Below are 20,994 nucleotides of genomic sequence, written 5' to 3'. Positions count from 1 at the left end.
CCTCTCTGACACCTGCACAACAGACTCCAGCTCCACTCCCAGGACAGATCCACCTCTCCTGATGAGCTTGTTGAGTCTGTTAGCGTCAGCTGTCTTGAGCCTGCTGCCCCAGCACACAACAGCATAGAAGATGACGCTGGACATCACTGAGTTGTAAAATATCTGTAGCATGGTCCACTACTTTTTACACTATTTGTTTTACACTATTATTAAAATGACATCCCAAATTAAATTGGGATAGATATAAATATTTATAACATCTGCATTCCAAAAACCAATGTTAGCTCATTATTTCTAAAAACATGAAATTGAACCGTTCAAATTTACAATTTTGACTGATTGTACTCCAGAGATGAGTAATTTTTACAAGCTCAGGGAAATCTGACTTTTAGATTACTTATCTGGTTCCCTAATTGAATAAAAACTAAATAATCATATTTTACACATGATTTTCTCAACCCTGCCGCATAATGTAATGGCATACAATTTTTGTCTGACTTCCCTTTGCCTGGTCTATACTAGTGCACACATTTTTTAATGATTGAACTCACACAACAGTTTATTTAGATGTTTATTTTGGATAAAAAAAAAAGCACACTAAAAAATGATCAATATGTACATTTAAGTAAGTTTATCAACCTGAAGGTGGATTATCTTGATGCTCATGCATCAAAAACATTTGCGGAGCAGAAGGAAGATGCCAGGCTTTCAAATTCTGTGACAGATTCCTGAAAGTAGACAATGATGTGCCGGTTTAGTGAATGCAGTTAAAACATTTTAACCAGTATTATAACGCACAGACATGTTCCAAAACATCCCATTCTTGTTTATTCACAGTGATATATCCTACCTTCCAGTCAGCAACAGCCAATGCAATTTGATTCTCAATCCGTGCAATATTCTCTCTGCCAGACTGAACCTTCTGCGCCAAGGCCGCATTCTCTGTTTGTATCTTTTTCAGCTCCAGTCGCATGTAGGCCTCCTGCTTTTGATAGTACGGCATCAAAAAACTGCAAAAGTCTTGTTCAGGAACCCCGCTTGGACGCCTGAAAAAACAAATTGATAAAATAAAACATTTGTTTAGATTTGCATCGGTCTGCAATATAAATAATCACATTATAAATGTTTTATTAGAGTGTCAATATACCTTCTCATGCAACACAGAGGGTTTAAGAAGACACGGGAAGGTTAAAAGATGCAAGTTGTATTTTCTTACCATGCTGGCTCTGGATTGTTTTTGGCAGCATTCTCCATATTGTCTAATTCTTGCAGCTTGTACTCTAATCGACCCTCTTCAATCAGTCTGTTGATGTCCTCCTATCCAGCGAGAGCAAAGGCGGGATATATATATATCAAGAAAGAGAGACAGAGAGATGATAAAAAATGTCAAAAAAAAATATGAAAGAAAGAAATCCATGCCATGAAAGAAATCTATTTGAAAAGCTTATATATGTTGTGTAGTTCACACGACGCAATTACCTGCACAGTCCTTCGCAACTCTTCTATGAATTGCTTGTGAATACTCTCCATCCTCTGAGGGTTTTTCTTGTACAGCGGACGGAAAGTGCTGGCAAACTTATTAAAACTATAAAAAGAATAAATGAAAAAAATCTACTTGTCAAACCTCAGACACTGCACTACATGATATACCACCCGTCAAATTATATATTGAGGTCTGATATCAAACTGTATGCCAGACAAATGACACAAATAAATTGACTCCTAAACATAATTTCGGTCATCTATTAACATATCACACATTATATTTTTAATCCAACGATGTATTGTCATTTCTGGTTTGGGGTACATTCCTCATAACCACCGTATGAAGGTAAATATGAATTTTCTGTCCATTGGCTTGTACATTTATTTCTATCTATATGGAAAAATAAGTATTTCATTGTACAGGGAAAAAACGTTTCCAGATTGCACACTTTGAATATCAATATAACAGTAAACGATACATAGTTGTGCAAATACGTACACGTAACTATAACACCACTGCCGCTTGCTGGTTGTGTAATAACACGATGCCAAAGCAACCTGGATTTGTATTTCAATCGATATATGGTAAAAATTCTGCTGTAAAAACTCAGAAATTCAACCCACCTAGCAAAATCGATGAACTTTTCCAGGCTTTTCTGCATGACTTTATCGAACAGTTTCATTCTGCTAAACCGCGCTTCACTGTCATCGGACGGCTTAGAATCGGATTCTGAGTTCAGTGAGGGCACTTGTCCGATGTCTTCATCCTTTCGATTTTCCGTGAGTCGGTTTACACAATTTTTATCAACAGTTTCTTGCGTCTCTACTTCTTTATCCTCCATTTTTTTCCAGTTCCTGTTTACAATCCGAAGTACCCGCCAAAACTACGGGGCGGGAGGAGGTCCAAAAAGGACGGGAATTTTAAAAAGTCGCGTTTGCGCATGCGCAGTACAATCCGAAACCACGCCGTGTCAGCTGTCACTGCTCCTCTCATTTGCCCCCTGCGTACGCTGAAGACCGGCATGGGTTTAATCACAGGACTGTGCTCTTTCCTTTATCACCTACCTCAAATTTACAAATGGCTGCTAAAGCCGTATTATATTACCTCTTTCCTCATGACTGTTGCCTTCCTATTGGTGCGAAAGGCTCCTGGATTGTGCGAACACCTGGCGACGCAACGGGAAGACGGGAACTCTTGCGACTTTGACTGGGTTAGCAAGAGGGGGATAATGTTGCGCTGCGGCATTGCTGCTAGTGTGTGTGTGTGTGTGTGTGTGTGTGTGTGTGTGTGTGTGTGTGACGTGGGGGGTTATTTAGCCCCTACCTTGGACAAATACCTCTGACTCTCTTTTCTGCAGAGAGAAATGGAGATTCTCATGTTTCTGAGTGCAATTGTGATGATGAAGAACAGAAGGGCAAGTAAGTGATCCACACACACACACCCACACACATGCATGCATACATATTCCATGTTATTACAGGTGTTGTTTTTTTCTATTAACACTATAGTGGATTTAGCACCTGCTAAATGTAATTCTTTTTCAAGGTTGAATATGACAATCATTATTATCCACATGACATAATTGTGATAAACACAGAAAACTATGTATCATGTAAACTGCAGATAACAGTGGGATCTCAGCCAACATAAACAAGAAAAAGTGGTGATATGAGGATTTTCCTGGGGTGTACTTATTTATCAAAACATTGTAGACATTTTTTCGTCACTATAACTGTTACCCTGCTGTAACAAAAGAATTTCCCCTATGGGGATCAGTAAAGTTTACCTTATCAAAGCTTTGCAATTTTTATCATGTAAAGATCAGTAATAACCAAATAAGGATTTATTAGAATCTAATGAATACCTTATACTATACCATGCAATTATCAGTTGACGTTAAACTAGGGGGGAGATGCTTTAAACTGGGTTCTATTCAGGGTGCTTTGTTAAAAACATTGCTTTGTTGTGTAAACATTACAATCGCCGTGTTGCCCTGATGCATTGGCAGCTCTTTGTTCTCTCTCGCCTTTTTCTTTCCCCTCAGTCACCCTGGAGCAGCACATCGGCAACCTATTCCTTTTCAGTAAAGTGGCCAACGTCATCCTCTTCTTCAGACTGGACATTCGGCTTGGCATCCTCTACTTCGCTCTGTGCATTGGTCGGTTGCTATGAGGATTGCACTTAAAATACCGAATTTAATGCAGGACTTTGCAGGCGTGATACTTGAAAAAATGAAAACCCCCAAAAATTCAATGCGGAAATTGTGCTAAATACTGGAAGAGAAATAATCTATGTACAGAAAACAGTAAACCGTCTAAGTTTTCCATGAAAGGCATATCTCAATATTGATTTAATGAAATGTCTGTGAATGTATCATTATTTATAGACGTAACTATTTTGTCAGCCATGAATGCTGGATAATTTTCCTGGAAATCCTACTGACGATCTAATATTGCATGAGGTCAACATATTAACCTCTGATTCGAGTTGGCCATTCTGTTCCAATCACAAGTCAAATAGCATCTTGGCACTTTTTTTTTTGTTTATTCATCACGGTGCTCCGTTCACCTCCAGCATTTGTCATGACCTGCAAGCCTCCGGTCTACATGGGCCCTGAGTATATCAAGTACTTCAGTGACAAGACTATAGATGTGAGTACTGAGAGAACGCACACTCCCCATCTATCGATTATCTCAGGGTGATTGTGAAGTATGATCCTTTTCTGTCTAATCTTTAGGAGGAGCTGCAGAGCGACAGTCGTGTGACTTGGATTGTTGAATTCTTTGCAAACTGGTCCTCTGACTGCCAGTCTTTCGCTCCAGTGTTTGCCGACCTCTCGCTCAAGTAAGGGGGAAGACGCAGAAGCGATGTATCAGTGTCTCAGTTTCTCTGCTTTCTAATACCCAAATTATTTATAGCTATAATACATGCAATCATAAGAACAGCTCCTTTGTATCTGTCTTTTGCATGTTCTGAGGACTTGGTATAGATTTTTGTGTAATTATATTTGTAAACTGTATTATAAAGGCACAATAATTGAAATCTATATTGATATTTTCAAATGTGTCGAGCCTCTGTGGGCATTTAATCTGAAAAAAAAAATGTAAAAACACTTGTGAGAGTAGAATAAGATCTGCATGTGTGTTGAGTTGAAGTCTTTTCATTTTATAATTATAATTATACAACAATCCATTAGTCAGGAAACTGCAGTGTAGTTACATAAACCAAAATGTGTTGGTGATATTTCTGGCTTATCTTTTTCAAAGTTAGCCTTTCAATCAAAAGAAAGGTATGATTCTGTTTTGAGTTTTATCAGCCACGCAAATCATACTTGATTAAAGGTTGTTTTTTTTGGTTTAAGATTGTGTAAAAGTCACACTGCAAGTCATGAAAGCACTGGTAAAGGATCATTTCCTGAGCATATTCTGAACCTGCAGGTATAACTGTGCTGGCCTCAGATTTGGGAAGGTGGATATTGGACGTTATGGAGAAGTTTCTCAGAGGTCAGTATTTAATTATTTTAACAATGTATTTTAACAATGCCACTGCTGTCCCAGCGATAATTTCACACTGACAGGTAGTGACTGACCCATTGATTTCTCAACAGGTATAAAGTAAGCACTTCCCCTTTAGCCAAGCAGCTTCCCTCATTGGTGCTTTTCCAAGGAGGGCGCGAAATCATGAGACGTCCAATGGTGGACAGTAAAGGGAGAGCTGTGGCATGGACTTTCAATGAGGTATATTTATAGCAGCAGTGTGGTGAGGTAGTGACACTTCCAGCGCTTATATATGACAAGTTGATTTTGTTTTTTAGGAGAACATCATCAGGGAGTTTAATCTCAATGAGCTCTTCCAGAAATCCAAGAAGTTCAACAAGGGCCGTGGTTCGAAGGGAGAGGCGCAACATGACTCTCAACAAGAGGAGGGCATTGATGAGCACTATCCTGAATGTGACGCTGCAGGACAAAATGCAGAGAGTAAGAAGGATCAGTGAAATGGAGGTGTATGGCTCAAGTGAGCTGCGACATCACTTTCCTTTCTGTTAAAAGTATCAGAGTGAAATCCATAATGCAGAAAGAGCCTGAATAACAACAAGAAGCCACCCCCGTGCTCAGACAGAAAAGGGGGCCTGGTCTGGCTTGGAGGAGTGAAACATTTTGAATGCGACTGTTCAAGAAATCAGGAATGACATTCTTGATACAGGTCAAATCCATTGAATGTAAACTTTGTTACAGTTTTGCAACTTGTGTAGACGAATTGATTTCTGATGTCACTGCAAAGTAAAATAAAGAAATGTGCACCGTTTCGATTCACAACGCAATGAATTTCTCATTCATTTGACCCTTTTTTTTAATTCTGAGAAGACATCTTTTCAAAAGTTCTTTAAGGCCATTTTGGAAATGTCTATTACTTGTTACAGATTTTTGTGAAACATGTTCCATTCATCACAGCCGGCAATATTTGTCGTCACACTGAATTCTTAATATACCGGTACTTGCATCATTTCAAATAGTTCAATGGCCACTTTCCTTGGCCGGGGCAGGAAGTAAGTAACTTAAGTTCTCCATTCAGACAGCTGCTAGTGCCGTTAATGATGCTTCCTAAAGTGTAACCACTCACGCATGATCCGGGTCAGAATTTGACTTCTCACAAGTATGCACACCAATGAAACATTCTGCAGAAACGAAAATCACATGCACACCAAAGATGCGGCCTGGCAGAGTGGAAAACTTGTAACTGTCATTTGGGCTGAAAAATTATGCTTGTGTGTTTCGAGCTTGTACTTTCCCCCAAAGACACGCTACATTCAGCAAACTTACTTTAACACCACCATTATGGTCCTTGACAGGAGAAAAAAAAATGACATTTTGAACCTAACTTGAATGCCCAACAACTCGCATACACTCCCTTTATCTAAGTATCTTAACACGGCTGTAAAAAAATAGCTGTACCTTAAAGGAAGATTTAATTTACTGTGTCAATCAAATTATTAATCTGCTAAACATGATTATCACAAAACTAAAAAATAGGAAAATGAAAAATGCACTTGCTTCATCGTAAGTGATCTTACAAAAAAAAAAAAAAAACACACAAAAAAAAAAAAACAACAAAACACAATCTATTGCAAACCAGTCCCTACAGAGGAAATTTCACTGTTAGCCATTTTTCTTATAAAAAGTAATATACCTCAAAAACAGAATCAAAAAACAGAGACTGGTTTGAAATATTGTCCAGAAATACAAAGTCATTTTGCCTGGTGAAATAAATAAGCCCATCCCTCGCAGCCCCTATTTGGTAGGACATCTGTTAAAGGTACACGGTTCTACTTGATTGACCCAACAGACTAAACATCACAGGAAAGACAGAAATGAACACCAAGAAGACACAATTTTAAAGCTACAAACTGATTTTGTATAATGTCTCTAGCAATGACATTACAAGCGTACATTCCAGAAAGATACTTGTGCTGCAGTCACGTTTCAGAATTTCTTTGTGGCTTTCAAAAATCAAGCTCAATTACTTGCCGCTTTAGCAGTCGACCAAAGGATTGCGTTTTTTTTTTTTTCTTTTTCTTTGGATAACAAAAACTTAGCATGAGCTCACGAGAGGCCGATGCAACCACTAATTATAAAACAGGCAACAGATCTGAAACGCTGAATATGGGGTGGGTGGGGGGGGTGTCAAACACTGTACATCTGCCACCATTGGCATCAAAAGTCATTTCCAATACCTGACAATCAGATAATAACCTGTAAGATTTTACACAATTATATAAAACAATATTTAAAAACAAGAATTTATAAAACTAAAAGGATACTGTGTTTTATAGGTTGGATTCTTCCCTTGATGACACTTGTTGCGCAACAGGTGTGGTGGTCCATTTAAACAGTGGGAAAGAAGACAGTGACAGTTTTCAGTTAGTAAACAGTTCTAAACCTTTTCTTTTCAATCTTATCTGCTCTGGAGAAAAGAAATCCTTTTCCCCCGCCAGACACTGTCTGCAATATACCTTGTTCTAATGTACCAAATTAAAACAGCATCACCAAATAGCTGTGCGTGTTCTGTCCATGTATCTGTACCCAGGGCAGGCGTGATGATACGGCCCCAACAGTCTATGGCTGACAAAGTAGCTAAATGGAGACAAATTGATCCTGTCAAAAATGAACCAGTGTCCCAAGATGCTCTTTGCTGAATTCCAAAAAGTTGGCAGAAAAGAAAGGCCAACGATGTTGCGATGACAAATTAAGTACCAGGCAGTTCTGCTCGCTTTGTCTGTGGCAGCAGAAACAGTGATATTTCAGGAGCCTGCAGTCGTGAATAATATCCAGCTCAGCGAAGAGACAAGTGGAAGTTGTCCCGGTGACTTTTCCCCCTCCATGTGAGGAAACAATGAAGGATGCCTGTCACTCAAACCGATATCTCATAAGTGGTCCCTCCGACGCCAGTTACCTTCTTCACCCCGCCCCCAGGTTTGGATGTGGAGTGATTAGCCAAGACTGTGCGAGAGGAGGATCTGAAGGAAGTCATCGGAAAGAGAAGGGGGAGATAAAGATGGTTCAATATTGAAACAAGCAAGGAGGAAAACACTTTATTATTAGTTATACTCTGTAAGCAACGACAATGAAATAGCAAGGCTGCCCCATGTGTATGTTTATATACTGTTCACATTTCAACACTAATGCACAACATAAGTACTGAATGAAATAAAACATGCAACTGTTGAAGACTACATGGCAAAGACTGAAGCCCGGAGGAGGAAAAGGAAGACTCACAGAGATCAAGTAGGAAGGGGATGGCTGACACAGTCCAGGGAGAAAGAAGAAGAGGATTAGGTGGAAAAGGAGAAGGAAGAGTAGTAAGCAAACAATTCCAGCGCGTTACTCACTGTGCTGCCTGATGGCCGGCTCCTCCACCTCCTTGTACAGCGCTTCCACCTGCAGACCGAGGCTTGTGCTGAGGTGTCGCCTCCCCAGTGTAGGACTGGGACTTGCCAAGGGAGAGGCCACGAGGTGGTGGGGAAATCGGGGGCTCTTGTGAACGAGCCCCTGGAGAAGAGGATGGTGACAGAGGATTACGGGGGGCTCTGGAAGAAGAGTCCTGGTTTTGTTGTAGCAAGTTCTGAGTCTCTGGGGGCCCAGAAGAATAGGAAGGGGGTGGGCTAACGGCACGCAGGTAAGCCCTGTGGGGAGAGGAGAAAGTGGCAGAGCCCTGGAGAAGCTGACCCTCTCTCTGCTGAGTTATCTGAGCTGAGAGGAAGGGTGACGTATAGCCCTGAAGCGGAGTGCCGGGTGACACTATCTCAGGCCGGACCGGAGGCGTCGCCACTGTTGGCGAGGGCACCAGGGCATGGGGCTTCTGCGGTGAAAGCTCATGGGCTGCGGACTCAAACTCTGGGCTCTCTGAAGGAGTCAGCAGGCTGTCGTAAGACAGACTGCCGTTCCGAGGCGTCTGATTGACCAGGCTTTTGTAGCTAGTGTCTGTGGTGCCTTCCGATTGGAGCGTGGCAAGCGGATTATGTGCCGTGTGTGCCGAGCGCAGGCTGGAGGAGCGGGAGCCGCCAGTAGATAAAACCAAAGAGGATGGATAAGAGGTGTATGAGCGCCCAGTCAGGGAATAACCTGACATGCCCCCTGAGACCCCACCAGCAGTCCCGCGTGGGCCTCCGGGGCCCTCGCCCCTTTCCCCTCCCCCTCTGCGCACCCCTACACCTCCGACCACTGTGGCGCCATCCAGGCTGCTTGGCTCCGAACGATAGCTGGGCTGACGGCTGGACAGGAGGATGGAGGGAGACGGAGAATCAAGACTCTCGCCACGGATCATCTGCGGAGAGAAGAGCGGGAGGGAGGATGGGGCGAAAGAGAGGGGGGCAGAGGGGTGGTGGATAGTAAAAGACAAAAATGACCTTGTTACAAAAGGAATAGCTGCAAGATAAACACATAATCCCAATTGTTGTTACAGGAAAGAGTGGTGGGGAGAAAACTGGATGCGTGAACAGTGTTCTACTCCATCATCACACTAGTGGATTGGTAACCATGACTGACTTGAACAGGCTAGAGGTCTTCAGGGGCCCAACCAAAATGTGGAACCACAGTCTCAACCTTTTTACATTTATAGGGTCCGTCCAGGTCTAGTCAGGTCCCCAGGGAATTAAACATTATATGCTGAGCTAACCAAATGTTTTTTCAGCAAGAGTCAGATGTCCGACTCACCTCGGAGTAATGGAAAATAGCAAATACGTTTCCTCTCATGTGAAAGACAAAAAACAAAAAGGCCAAAATGTATTCATGAATAGTTTTGAGTTGAGTAGGTTCTAGGTGCTGTTTCAACCACTAAAAGAGTCATGGAAAATGATTGTAGTTCACCAGATTTTGGCAGAAAATAAAAGCATAAAAACCAGGCATCTTGGAAAAAGCTAATAATCTTGATTTCAGTAGGTATATTTGAACAACACCTTTAGATTTACCAGCACAGAAGCCTCGCATATTAACAGCACATCCCCATTTCCCAAAGTCGCCACATGTGAAATCTGGGCCCGGGTTGGAAATGACTGTAATTACTTTTAAAATTGATAATACATGCACAGCTGTGAAATGAGACGCCAACAGGTCTTAGTATCTCAGGCAAACTCGGTTCCTTCATGTCTTCCGTCAAAACAAATGATAAACTAGTCCTGCTTGGATCAAGGGGGGAATTAAAATCTCCATGCCTTTTAGGGCTCTTGCACACATTTTTTTGACCTGTGAAGACCTCCATAACAGGCACTGCCACTGTATGTCAAAGACTGTGTAAAAACATACAAATGGCAATACAAGTACATTCAATACATAAACTACACATTACATTTAATGCAGCTTTAAGGGAAGGAAAGATCCACTCAAACACAACGACAGCAAAAGGGAAAGACACACAAATGAGACTAGCTTAGACTTACTGATTGACCGATGGCCACTGATAGATCAATTTAAAGTAAGAACAAAAAAAAGAGGGGCATGATGTTAAGCACATATGAAATAAGAGGAGGGTGCGAATAACAGTTACCAAATCATCTGAGAAATAATATACAAGGAAGAGCAAGGGGGAATTTCATCCCAGACACAATAAGCTCTTGTTCTCTTCTTGCTTCTCATTGAATCATTTCTGAAAAATAAAAGTTAACGAATGTTTTACAAGAAACCTTTAATTACAACCAAGAAAAAAAAAAAACTTTATAGAAGATATTTTTGCTAATGCTTACCTCTGTGATTCAATATTTTTCCAGTAATATGCGGTCTATGTCACTCACAGCTAATCAGTGCTTCTTCATCATCATGTTTATTGTTTCAAACCACAAGTACCTTGCTAGCATGTGTGAGAGCAGTATGGTTTCTTCCTGGGCTGTTGTACGCTGGCCGATACTTGTATGTTGGTTGTGTCGATGGAGCTTCTGTCAACAAGCTGCTCTCTATTGGGGGGAAAAAAAAAGGAAAGGTGACGTTTGGGACCAATGTTTTTTCGACAGGTCTCTCCAAGTTCATGTGTGAATGTCACACCCTCTGTGTCCGCACGGGGCAGCCCAGGGTAACGAAGCTCTGGTTTTGGGGGCGGTGGAGGCTCTGCATCTGCTGACTGGCTTTCCATCTGGTCAAGACTGCTCTTAGACTGTAGAGATACACAGATGAATCATGAAAAGAAAGAGCCAGTATTAGAATGTCCTAAAACTAGGTTTAAATCACACCAAAGGATTTTATAGCTCCCAATGCACAGCCATTTCACATTTGGTGTGTATGTCCAGGGGACCTAATAAATGCATAGTATATAGTGAATAGCAGTTACTGCTATATCAGCAGTGAGCAATTTGTTTTAAGTGAAAGAGCATAGAGAGTTGAAAAGAAAGGACCTTGGGGTGAAAATCAGTAATATTTACCTGAACGAACATCAAAACTCTCTTCTAAGTTGGAGACACCTGACACTAGTTAGCTTATCTGAGCAACCACTTTTTTGCAGCAGTAACAGTATTTGTATAATGTAAGTCAACAGCAAGGTAATATTTGTGTCTCTTCTCTGTGTATAAATTATGTCACCTCAACAAGATGGCAGACAGACGAAACAATGGTTTGGCTGACAACACAGGATCTGCCATTACAGTGAAGCTTGGGTCTATGGGCAGTGGTTTGATTGCTGCTGGTATGCAACTGTTCATTATAGCAGGGATGAAGTGTTTTTAGGTGACTATCTAGTCACCCAGGGAATTAAAAAGATAATAAAGAGTAGCTGCCGTCTTTGTGTCCTCACAATTACAGTGACAACATTCTCTCCCATCAAGGCTTTGCTGTGTGCACTGAACCAAGCAAGTGCAGTGGGAACACACACAGGATTCTGGTATTCTGCAACAAGGCATGACGTGTCACCTCTCTTACAGTTAAGCAGCAGGGGGAAGTGTGCTCTTACCCCATCTCTCTGCACTTGAGATTCCTAACTCAACGTAACTGTGTGAAAGAGGCAAGAGGTCACACAGAAGCACTCACTGTCGATAGCTGAGGCCACGGCCAAAATAATCAGCATACATGTTAATCCTAATGGAAGGGGTCTCCAAACTAGCAAAACAGTCCATTACGAATAGGCTCACTAACAACAACAATAATAATAACAGCAATAATTTTATCGTTGCCCTGTACATAATACAAATAAAATGTTTTTCAGTTTTCAAAAGGTAGATTTTTTTTTTCCTCTGTAGTAGTTCATTCAACATACCCTAGTACTGTGTCGATCATTCTGGATGCCATTGTCCAAGACCTTGGCTTCTAGCTGGGCCTCAGTGAGGGAAGGCCTAACAAATGGGGGCTGTATCTCTACTGCCTGAGGCTTCCGCCAGCGACCCATGTATCTGAAGGAAGGACATACATATACATTAATAATACAGATGCAACCTAAAAGATGTAGGAGTTTATATGAAATGCAAGTATAATAGCATGTGATTATTTGCTTGAAGTCTTTATATATATATAATGCAAGGAAATATAGTAGAAAGATGATACAGTTCATTTTTTCATCTTCACAATTTGTAAATATTCACAATTTGCCTGCAAAATACTTTTCAAATTTCTTTCAAAACAATTGACCTAAACAGCCACATGTTAAGAGCCCTGGTTGCTGTGGGTGATATCTTAAGATCATTCTAGTTCGTCCAGAATTGCATGGGCAACTAGACCAACAGCTCATGAACAAAGTAGAATAAATAAAAATTAGGACAAAATATTGCTGAGTGTGTTTGACTTTCAACCCCTCGGGTGACACTGCCTTGAAAAGGGCATTATTTCCTGAAGAATACTTCTGCATGGTCTCGAGAACACAGAAAACATATTCACACATGGCAGCTGCCTCTTTTCCTTTTAAATGTTCCCTTCGGGGGTAACCACAGCACATCAGCAGCCTTTATCTAATTCCATCCTCCTCTCTCATACAAACTTACCTCATGTCCTCTACATCCATAAATATCCTCTTTGGTCTTCCTCAGGGCTGTCTGCCTGGCAGTCCCAGCATCCTTCTACTCATATATTCATTATCCCTTCTCTTTAGAAGAGTCTGAAACATCTCAGTCTGGTCTCTCTGACATCTAACATGTGGTATCCCACTGATGAACTCATTCCTGATCCAATCCGTCCACATCACTCCCAAAGAGAACCTCAACATTTTCGTCTCTGCTACCTCCAGCTCTGTGTCCTGTCTTTTCCTCCGGTCTCCCCACTATTTTGTACACCTTTCCTTTCATTCTGGCTGATACTATTTTATCAAACATCTAGAGCACAGAAAACTGATGTTGACAACTTACTCTACAAATACACATTAAGATGTTATCGTATAAAGAAAAAAAAATTAATCAAGACTTACAAACACTGCTGATTTTTATACTCCTGAGTGGGTGTGATGCAAAATTGAAACAGCTGTGCTGTGACATTACCAGTCCATATGTAAGATTTAATTAGTAAATCATGGATCCCATTTAATTACATGAGCAATGACAATGTTCTAACATATTCCAAATCGAGGTTGTTCGTAAATTAAAACATTATGCAGTAACTGATAATCTATGTTGTATGGCTATTATATACACCCTGAGCATGTATTAATTTATTATATATCCAGTGAGGCAGATGTGAGGAAAAATAAAAAAAAAAGGATATCTGTTACTTGTTTAAAAGTAAAGTTAAGACTGACCTCGGGGCTTGGGAACTGCACAGCACATGTGATATATTCCGCAAGCAGCCATTGGTGAAAGGGTTGACACCACCCCGAAACTTTCCTGTCACCTATATTGGCAGGGCAAAAGAAAACACAACCCTCATGCTAGGATGACTAACACATACAGACACTTATAAAACAGCGCAGAAAAACTGGTCTTAGCTGAAATAATACAATTGGCAGAGTTTTTGTTTTAAAAAAATAGGATCCAAATGCATGAAGTCTGTGTACAAATAATAAAACAAGGACAAGTTTTGTCTTTTAAAAGATGGACAGTTACTTTTTGTGTACTTCCGCATTAAGTTAACATACTGCGTAGGGTGCTTTTGGCTGAAACACCAGTGTCAAAGAAAACTGGCATGTTATTTTCTTGTCAAAATATGAATTGCAATACTGAGTATACCTATCAGAGAAATTTGATCATGCAGGGTAGGCGGCAACTTCATATTTATTTAGTAGTACATACATAAGGATACTGATACCATTGCAAACAGGCAATGCTTGCTATTTTAACGCTCAGCCTGGTTGCTGTGCTTTTTCAAATGGATAGTACAATATCTAACAGGGGTTTGTCAAACTCTATAGCTGTTGTTGGAGCTTGCCTTGGCTTTTTGTTTTTGTGAATACAAAAAAATAAAATTGTTTTCAAAAATTTGACAAAAATACTTGTATGCACATTTTTGTCTGTTTTAGCCATGAACGGTGACTGATGTGTCTTCCACCAAATCTTGATCAGATCTAAGTACCTGTTCATTTGTTGTCCTGCCCCGGGCCACCAGTACAATGTGGAACCCAGTCAGGCCAGCGACTGGGACAAAAAACAAACCAGCTACACACATCACTGCCATACTGGAACGTCGAAGTTAAGGAATGCACAAAAATATACAGATTAAAAAAAAAAAAACAATAGACAGAAAAAACAGTCCAGAAATTCAAAGGAAAATAATTTTTATGCATGTAAAGGATACGTCACAGCAGCATGCGGTGTGTCCAATTGCTTGCGGTGGTGCAAAACATAAACCAATCCAAACCCAAACACATTGATGATATGTGTGGTGAGTGATATCAGGAAGAGGAAGAAGTAGCGATAATTCCTACGACCAATACAGTTGTTCACCCATGGACAATGATGGTCAAAATCCTGAAACAGAAAGAATAAAGGGAGAAGAAAATAAAACACCAGTAATGAATATTACTGGAAAATTGTAAGAGACACTATCACAACCATATTAAAAACCATGCCATCTCTCTCTCATGCCTCATGAAAATTCGAGCTGGATACAGATGAAGTTAAGCCATCAAATAGCAGAAAAGTTAATGCAAACTAGAATTTACACTTGCCATTTTAACTTCATGCTACTATTGGTTGTAACATATGTAATACAAAAAAAAAAAACAGCAAGGAATTGGGTCGGTAACACGTAACCACTTCATGATTACCATATGTTTCAAATACATAGTCCATGCATAAAATGGCAAAATGTGTGTGTTGCGTGTCTGTACCTCCACACAGTTGTCGCAGACTGAACAATGCGAGCATCGTGGGGGACGGTAAAAGCGGCATGTCGAACACCACTTCATGCGCACCTGGATGCCCTTGATCTCCACTGTTTTGTAGAGTGGAGCACGGAAATCATCCTCTTTATCCTCATCCTCCTCAGCTGTTAACGGACAGACACCGAGACTCTTCAGCAAACGTAGTGGCTAATCAAATCACTTCGCAGCATTTTTGTTTACTGACACTAAATGACTGCCATCGTCATGTGGCGTTTACCTCTGGGAAAGACGCCAGGGTCCATGAAAGTGGCCATGCAGAAGTTGGCCAGGGTAAAGAGGAATATCACTGCATTATAGATTGGAATAAAAGAGGAGAAATACTCTGACAACCATGGGCAGCTGAAAAATAAGAAATAGGAGAGAACAAAATTACAATCAGATCACTTTCAACTTGTGAGTTCTTTTCAACGCCCTTCTGGAGTGTAAAACTCAGTTTTCAAAAGACTGGAAATAAAACAGGAAGACATGGACAAGTGATTTAGTTTGCAAATGCAAAAAATGTGTATTTGCGCCACATAACTTCTTCACACATGTTAAATCAGAGCAGGTTTGGAATATTAATTCCATTCAGATTTAATTGCAGGCACTATTTATTTGCAATTAATTCAAATATATCAGATTGAACTATGAGCTGCTCAACTCATGATGCACTGAGTGTTGGCCAGTAAGACATGTCCTGTGGGATCAGTCAAATTAACAGCTGCTCACAAAAGGTCATGTTGCCAAACATGCAGGGCACCGGGCCAGCATAGTGGCTGGGATGAAATTGAAGAAGGGATTTACCTCAACAGAACTGTACATGACTGTCTGTGCACAGCGACATTTTAGTCTCTATAATTCAATTGGGACATGCATCAGCCACACTCCAAGTGTGTATGTATTTAATTGCGGATCCCTGTGTATTTGACGAAACAAGTGATGGAATAGCCACACAATGTGTAGTTTTGCATTGCCTTTTAAGAATTGATATCCATGCACTAAGATTCACAGATCAACAGGTTTTCCCTTGAGTGAGCAAAATGACTACCTAATAGCCTGAACTCTACACTAAATGGAAATAGAAGGCTGTTGCTGTCAAGATATTACAGGTGTCACTGCGAGGAACGGTTTGAATTACAGTACATAGTTTAAATTTTTCATTTTGTTTCCTTTCAGATTCATCTTTTCAATCTGTACAAAACACTCCACACTGAAATCTCCATAAAAGTTTTTTTTATAACTTATTAAAAAGTATAAATACTGAAATATGACATTTAAAAAGTCAGACTCATTGTTATGAATATGTGATTCGCGCTGTGGTGCATACTACACTCGTAACTAGTCCCAAAAGTGCTTCAACAATCTTATTTAGTCCTCTTACAGAATAACTCAATGAACTAATTTGGCATAATCAGAAGTACCCATGAACAAAATATAAGCTCTCACCACTGACAGTGTATAGAGAATCAAAGTAAGACATGACACTAACCAGAACTACCAGAAAAGTTGCCAGGCCGGATTGCATCAAGATAAGAGACGATAGATACAATGAATGAGTTCCGCTGAGGAGACTGATATATTTTGTAGGACAACTATCAGTGCAGCACTGCAGCAATCTGTGTTGGCAGGCAGACACAAGTCCCCACTAAAGGGTGCTTGACTGACGACTGGGAGTTTTCCAACGGTTCCTGAATGACTCACGAATCATGAGGTACAAAATGTGCTGGTCTAATGTGATGAAAAGTGATTTACTTGGTCACAGTTCCAAATAGGATCCAAGGAGGGAAGCATGGGATGAACATGGACCCATGTCACCCCCAAAAGTTAAATACTTGATCGGACAGATTGTTCTGTTGGACTGTTTTTCTGCAACAGGTACTGAAAACATATTTAGAACAATAAGAGCAACCTTCAGCTATGAGGTTTGTCCAAAAGTTTGATTACATAATGATGCGTATTGCTTAACACACACACGTGTAACTTCAAGAAAACTGAGAAGGGAAAAAACTAGCAGGCTAGCCTGAGTTAAAACCTGGACAAAAAAAAAAGTATTTTTGGTGAGATCTGAAAAATAATCTGTCCTGCAGAGTCCAATCCAACCAAAATGACCTCGAATAATTGCGCCAAAACAAAGAGTTGTGCCAGTCTTGCAGGACCATCTTTCAGGCCTGAAGCTGATTGCTCACATGTAATATATGTAAAAGGTATATTTCAGACTTTCATTTTGTGCATATTCAAAGCAGTCCAAATTTTTTTTAGCTTGGTCATTGTGGAGTATGGGTATGTCTTTTAAGGCAATACATTAAATCTTGTTTATTCCTATGGCTTTTGAATGATAAAAAAATGCAGTAAAGTCAAAACCTGTTGTTTGTCCGGATCTCAAGGCAAGAAAGGCTGACACGTCCCAGTAATGATGGTTTAATATTCTATAAATGATCTGCTCAAGTCTGATATTGCTCTTCCTGTGACATCAAGAACAGCATTTCCAACTCTTCAAAAGCTAATTATTTCTTTGATTCCAATATAAACTCAAATGAGAGCATTTGAAAAACAATGGGAAATGAGTATATTAACGTTCAAATATTTAAATCTCAGTTAGTTCTGCATATAACTGAGAATTGCCCTTGTGTACATGTCAACCCATTACTGTCCTAAATCAGTGTATACGGTTACAAGAGAGGAGATACTTACGTGAAGCAGAAGAAGAGGGTAGTGGATCCAACAAGGAAAGTTGTGGCTGCAGAGACTGGAACATATCGGCTGGGTCTAAATGGACGGGGAGGGGCAGAAGCAGGGCCACCCACTCCTCCCCCAACTCCTCCACTGCTGAAGCCCGGCATCAGAGATGGAAAGAGGAGTAGATATCTACTGAATCCCTACTTTCAAGGGTGCCTTTTGGGTCAAAATGTTGAATATGGTTTTTGATTCAAATCAAAGGCCATTACAATAGATGGAAGAAGGGACTTATCACTAAAAAAATGCTAAAAATGAGTCGAGTCATTATAGATTCTATGCATCCAATCACTCAAATCTTTTCAGCAGTTAGTCATTAAAAAAAAAGTTTTATTATATAGTAATATATACCTTTATTTTAATACTTGAAACTTATTGGAAATATTGGATTTTGTGTGCATAATTATAATAGAAGCATATGAAAGCTAGAGCAGTATGATACAAAAATATGTGTAGGTGACTCATAAATATTTTATGGCTTTACTGCAACAGTATTTGGTGAAACAACATATATAATTTCAATCTAAACTGCTCCCTTGCACCGGTGCAGTCAAGACACTGCTTTACATGTGCAGGCTACAAAAACACAAAAACACAAAAACTGGAGCAATCTTTGTTGTCCTCCACTGTAGAAACTCAATGCATAAATCGATTTTTATCTCTGTGCTTGAGATTGGATTATTTTACTTAAAGCAAATGAAAATAGAAAGAAAAAGACCATTAAATTAAGGAGGTAGTGGGTGGAGAGCCAGCAGACTGAGAGCAGAAGCACATATAGGAGAAAAGGCAGGGATTGAGAGCAACAGCTGCTGATGACTTTTGTGATTGTCCCAAGAGGGCTTATTTAGGCACTGGGTGGGTGGAAGAAACTGAGGATGGCTGCAGGAGGGACGGTTCCAGCGTTTCAAACTATATCAGCAGGGGAAAAACAACTTAACAAACATTAGCTTTTAAACCAACTACTAGAAGCTGCTTGAATATTCCAGCAGGAATTTACTTCCAAAAAAAAAAAAAAATGTAAAAAGGCCTTTAAAATGTCTCTCCAAACTTTATATGCAAAATCGCAATAAAGTTTTTAGATTCTTTGAGACCCCGACATTCACTTGTTGGGTCTTTAAGGGGAAATCTAAAAAAAAAAACGGGAGGAGGGGATCAACTCATTCCAAAACTAAGGCCCATGTATGCCAACATGGTGTCACCGCCCTTGGCCAGGTCTGGGCATAGAGACCTCTCCCACCTCCAAATTCTCTGCAGATAGAGCTCCTTGCCCATTTTGCATATCTCAAAAAGAGCCATGTGCAGCAGCAGGGTTACATGGTCCAGTGAATATTAATCCTTTCATGTTTTGTTACTCCAACTCTCTCCCCCACAGCTTCTGCTTACAAGTAGAAAGCCCTAGGAAAAAAAAATAAAACATAAAGAAACCTATTAGAAGGGTATTGGACAGGACCCAAAAGGTGTTGCCAAAATGGACATTAAGGACAGCTTATGCAAGCATTGGTTTCATTTTCTGAATTAAAAAGTTATGCCACTAGTATTAAACCTTCGCAAACAAGTGACAATGGAAGAGATTGTTTGGATGCCAAATTTTACACTGTATACTGACCAATCATTGGGTATGTATTCTTCGGAATTTTTGAAATCCAAAAACATAGATAGCAACATAATATTGCAATATTTTTTGATGATTAAATAATCATTGGCAAAGTTGTATTAGGAAATGGGTGCTGCACACACCTAGATTAGCCAGCTAGTAAAACCACAACACCTTCACAGAGTAGCATCTATACCATAATACAGCTATTTACTTGAAATCTTGCAAAGCAAAGAGCGTTTTATTGGACACCCAGTTGATTTTTTTAACACCACCCTCCTAAATACGACAGAATACGAGAACCACAATGGAAAACACTTTGTTTGAATGCCGCTTCTAACTAATTTTTCCACTACGGGTGAAAACTTATTCGTGCGGCGTAAACCCAATGAAAACCGATATGGAGTAACAGCGTAATCTGATCATTTGGACACACCCCTCTTTTAATCAATCATCAGCAAGTTACCAACAAATACTGAGCTACGGCCTAGACACGGCGACTGCGTCCGCTGTTAATCATCTCATCTGCTAAACAACAAATCCCTTCGACTAGAATGGATGTTAATCCTGAAATCTCCGCGTCGACCCTGTCATGCTGCTACTACAATTTACTGCTCGCAAGCTAACTGTGACAACCATAAGAAGCCAGTGGAGAATATTTAATCGGTGTATTGATCATTGCTAACACGGGTATATTTACCAGCTCATTTTTGGCCCAGCTTTAGACTGGATGAGTTACCAAATCGTGTTTGAATGGCACGTTAAAAAGACCAGGCTTTAAAAACAGGCCATGGCAGTACTCAGATTCAATCAGGCAACTATCATCCCTGCCGCGAAAATGTGCTGAGACTACCACAGAACTATGCAATACTCAAACACCAGACCGAGTAACAACCCCGGCTGTACACTTTTTGAAAGAAATTCACAATAACACCAATATAACCGCACTCACGATTCATAAATGTGTTAAATTATACCCAACCAAGAAAGTTTTGTGACAGTGGGCAGTTCTTAGCCACAGCTAGGGGAGTAACGCTAACATTACCTGACGAGCATGAATGCTTCATATCCGCGGTTAGCGTTCATTGACAACGGAAACCATAAAGATATGGATATTAAACAAGGCAGCCACAATTCAAATGAAGTACCCGCGGTGACACGTACCTAAATATCAAACTTGCGAGCTGTCGTGCCTCTTGGTTGTGAGTCGTTTCGGTTCTCCTTCAGTTAGCTGGTAGCATAGCTCTCTTAGCTAGGCCGACATCGGAATCCCGGAACAAGTCCGTCGTCCCCCAGGTGGGATGATTAGCAAATCAGAGGCTGAGAGGCTCGGTCTACTACGGCTACAGCGCGGCCGCTAACCGACGACGCAGCCGCACTTCACTTCGTTAAACACCAGTATACTTTTAGGCAACAAAACAGATGG

General features: G+C 40.4%; 3 protein-coding genes across 4 annotated transcripts; 1 reads left to right on the top strand and 2 right to left on the bottom strand.

Moving 5' to 3' along the window:
- Positions 1-574: 574 nt before the first annotated feature.
- pmf1 (polyamine modulated factor 1) lies at positions 575-2,336 on the bottom strand. Its single transcript, XM_086157792.1, has 5 exons — positions 2,110-2,336; positions 1,480-1,585; positions 1,217-1,317; positions 851-1,046; positions 575-728 (listed from the first exon to the last, which is right to left on the bottom strand). The coding sequence occupies exons 1-5, from the start codon at positions 2,325-2,327 to the stop codon at positions 663-665; spliced, it is 687 nt and encodes a 228-aa protein (XP_086013918.1). The 5' UTR covers positions 2,328-2,336; the 3' UTR covers positions 575-662.
- A 115-nt stretch (positions 2,337-2,451) lies between these two features.
- On the top strand, positions 2,452-5,790 carry tmx2a (thioredoxin-related transmembrane protein 2a). Its single transcript, XM_086157790.1, has 8 exons — positions 2,452-2,696; positions 2,844-2,904; positions 3,531-3,644; positions 4,061-4,137; positions 4,224-4,330; positions 4,924-4,989; positions 5,094-5,223; positions 5,301-5,790. The coding sequence occupies exons 1-8, from the start codon at positions 2,508-2,510 to the stop codon at positions 5,478-5,480; spliced, it is 924 nt and encodes a 307-aa protein (XP_086013916.1). The 5' UTR covers positions 2,452-2,507; the 3' UTR covers positions 5,481-5,790.
- Positions 5,791-5,818: 28 nt separating this feature from the next.
- Positions 5,819-20,905, bottom strand: zdhhc5b (zDHHC palmitoyltransferase 5b). Of its 2 annotated transcripts, XM_086157789.1 has the most exons (13): positions 20,733-20,905; positions 17,933-19,369; positions 15,480-15,601; positions 15,209-15,366; positions 14,674-14,846; positions 14,452-14,554; positions 13,682-13,773; positions 12,218-12,350; positions 11,017-11,125; positions 10,822-10,928; positions 8,373-9,307; positions 8,260-8,283; positions 5,819-8,000 (listed from the first exon to the last, which is right to left on the bottom strand). In XM_086157789.1, the coding sequence occupies exons 2-12, from the start codon at positions 18,079-18,081 to the stop codon at positions 8,265-8,267; spliced, it is 2,100 nt and encodes a 699-aa protein (XP_086013915.1). In that variant the 5' UTR covers positions 18,082-19,369; positions 20,733-20,905; the 3' UTR covers positions 5,819-8,000; positions 8,260-8,264. The 2 variants fall into 2 exon arrangements, with proteins under 2 accessions (XP_086013915.1, XP_086013914.1); XM_086157788.1 differs by lacking the exon at positions 8,260-8,283.
- Positions 20,906-20,994: the final 89 nt, after the last annotated feature.

Source organism: Fistularia commersonii, chromosome 13, assembly GCF_037954325.1.
Source record: "Fistularia commersonii isolate RoL2024-O1a breed Wild chromosome 13, RoL_Fcom_v1.0, whole genome shotgun sequence".
Lineage (NCBI taxonomy): Eukaryota > Metazoa > Chordata > Actinopteri > Syngnathiformes > Fistulariidae > Fistularia > Fistularia commersonii.
The sequence above is the reverse complement of the archived record's forward strand: the minus strand, read 5'-3'. Positions and strand labels throughout refer to the sequence as shown.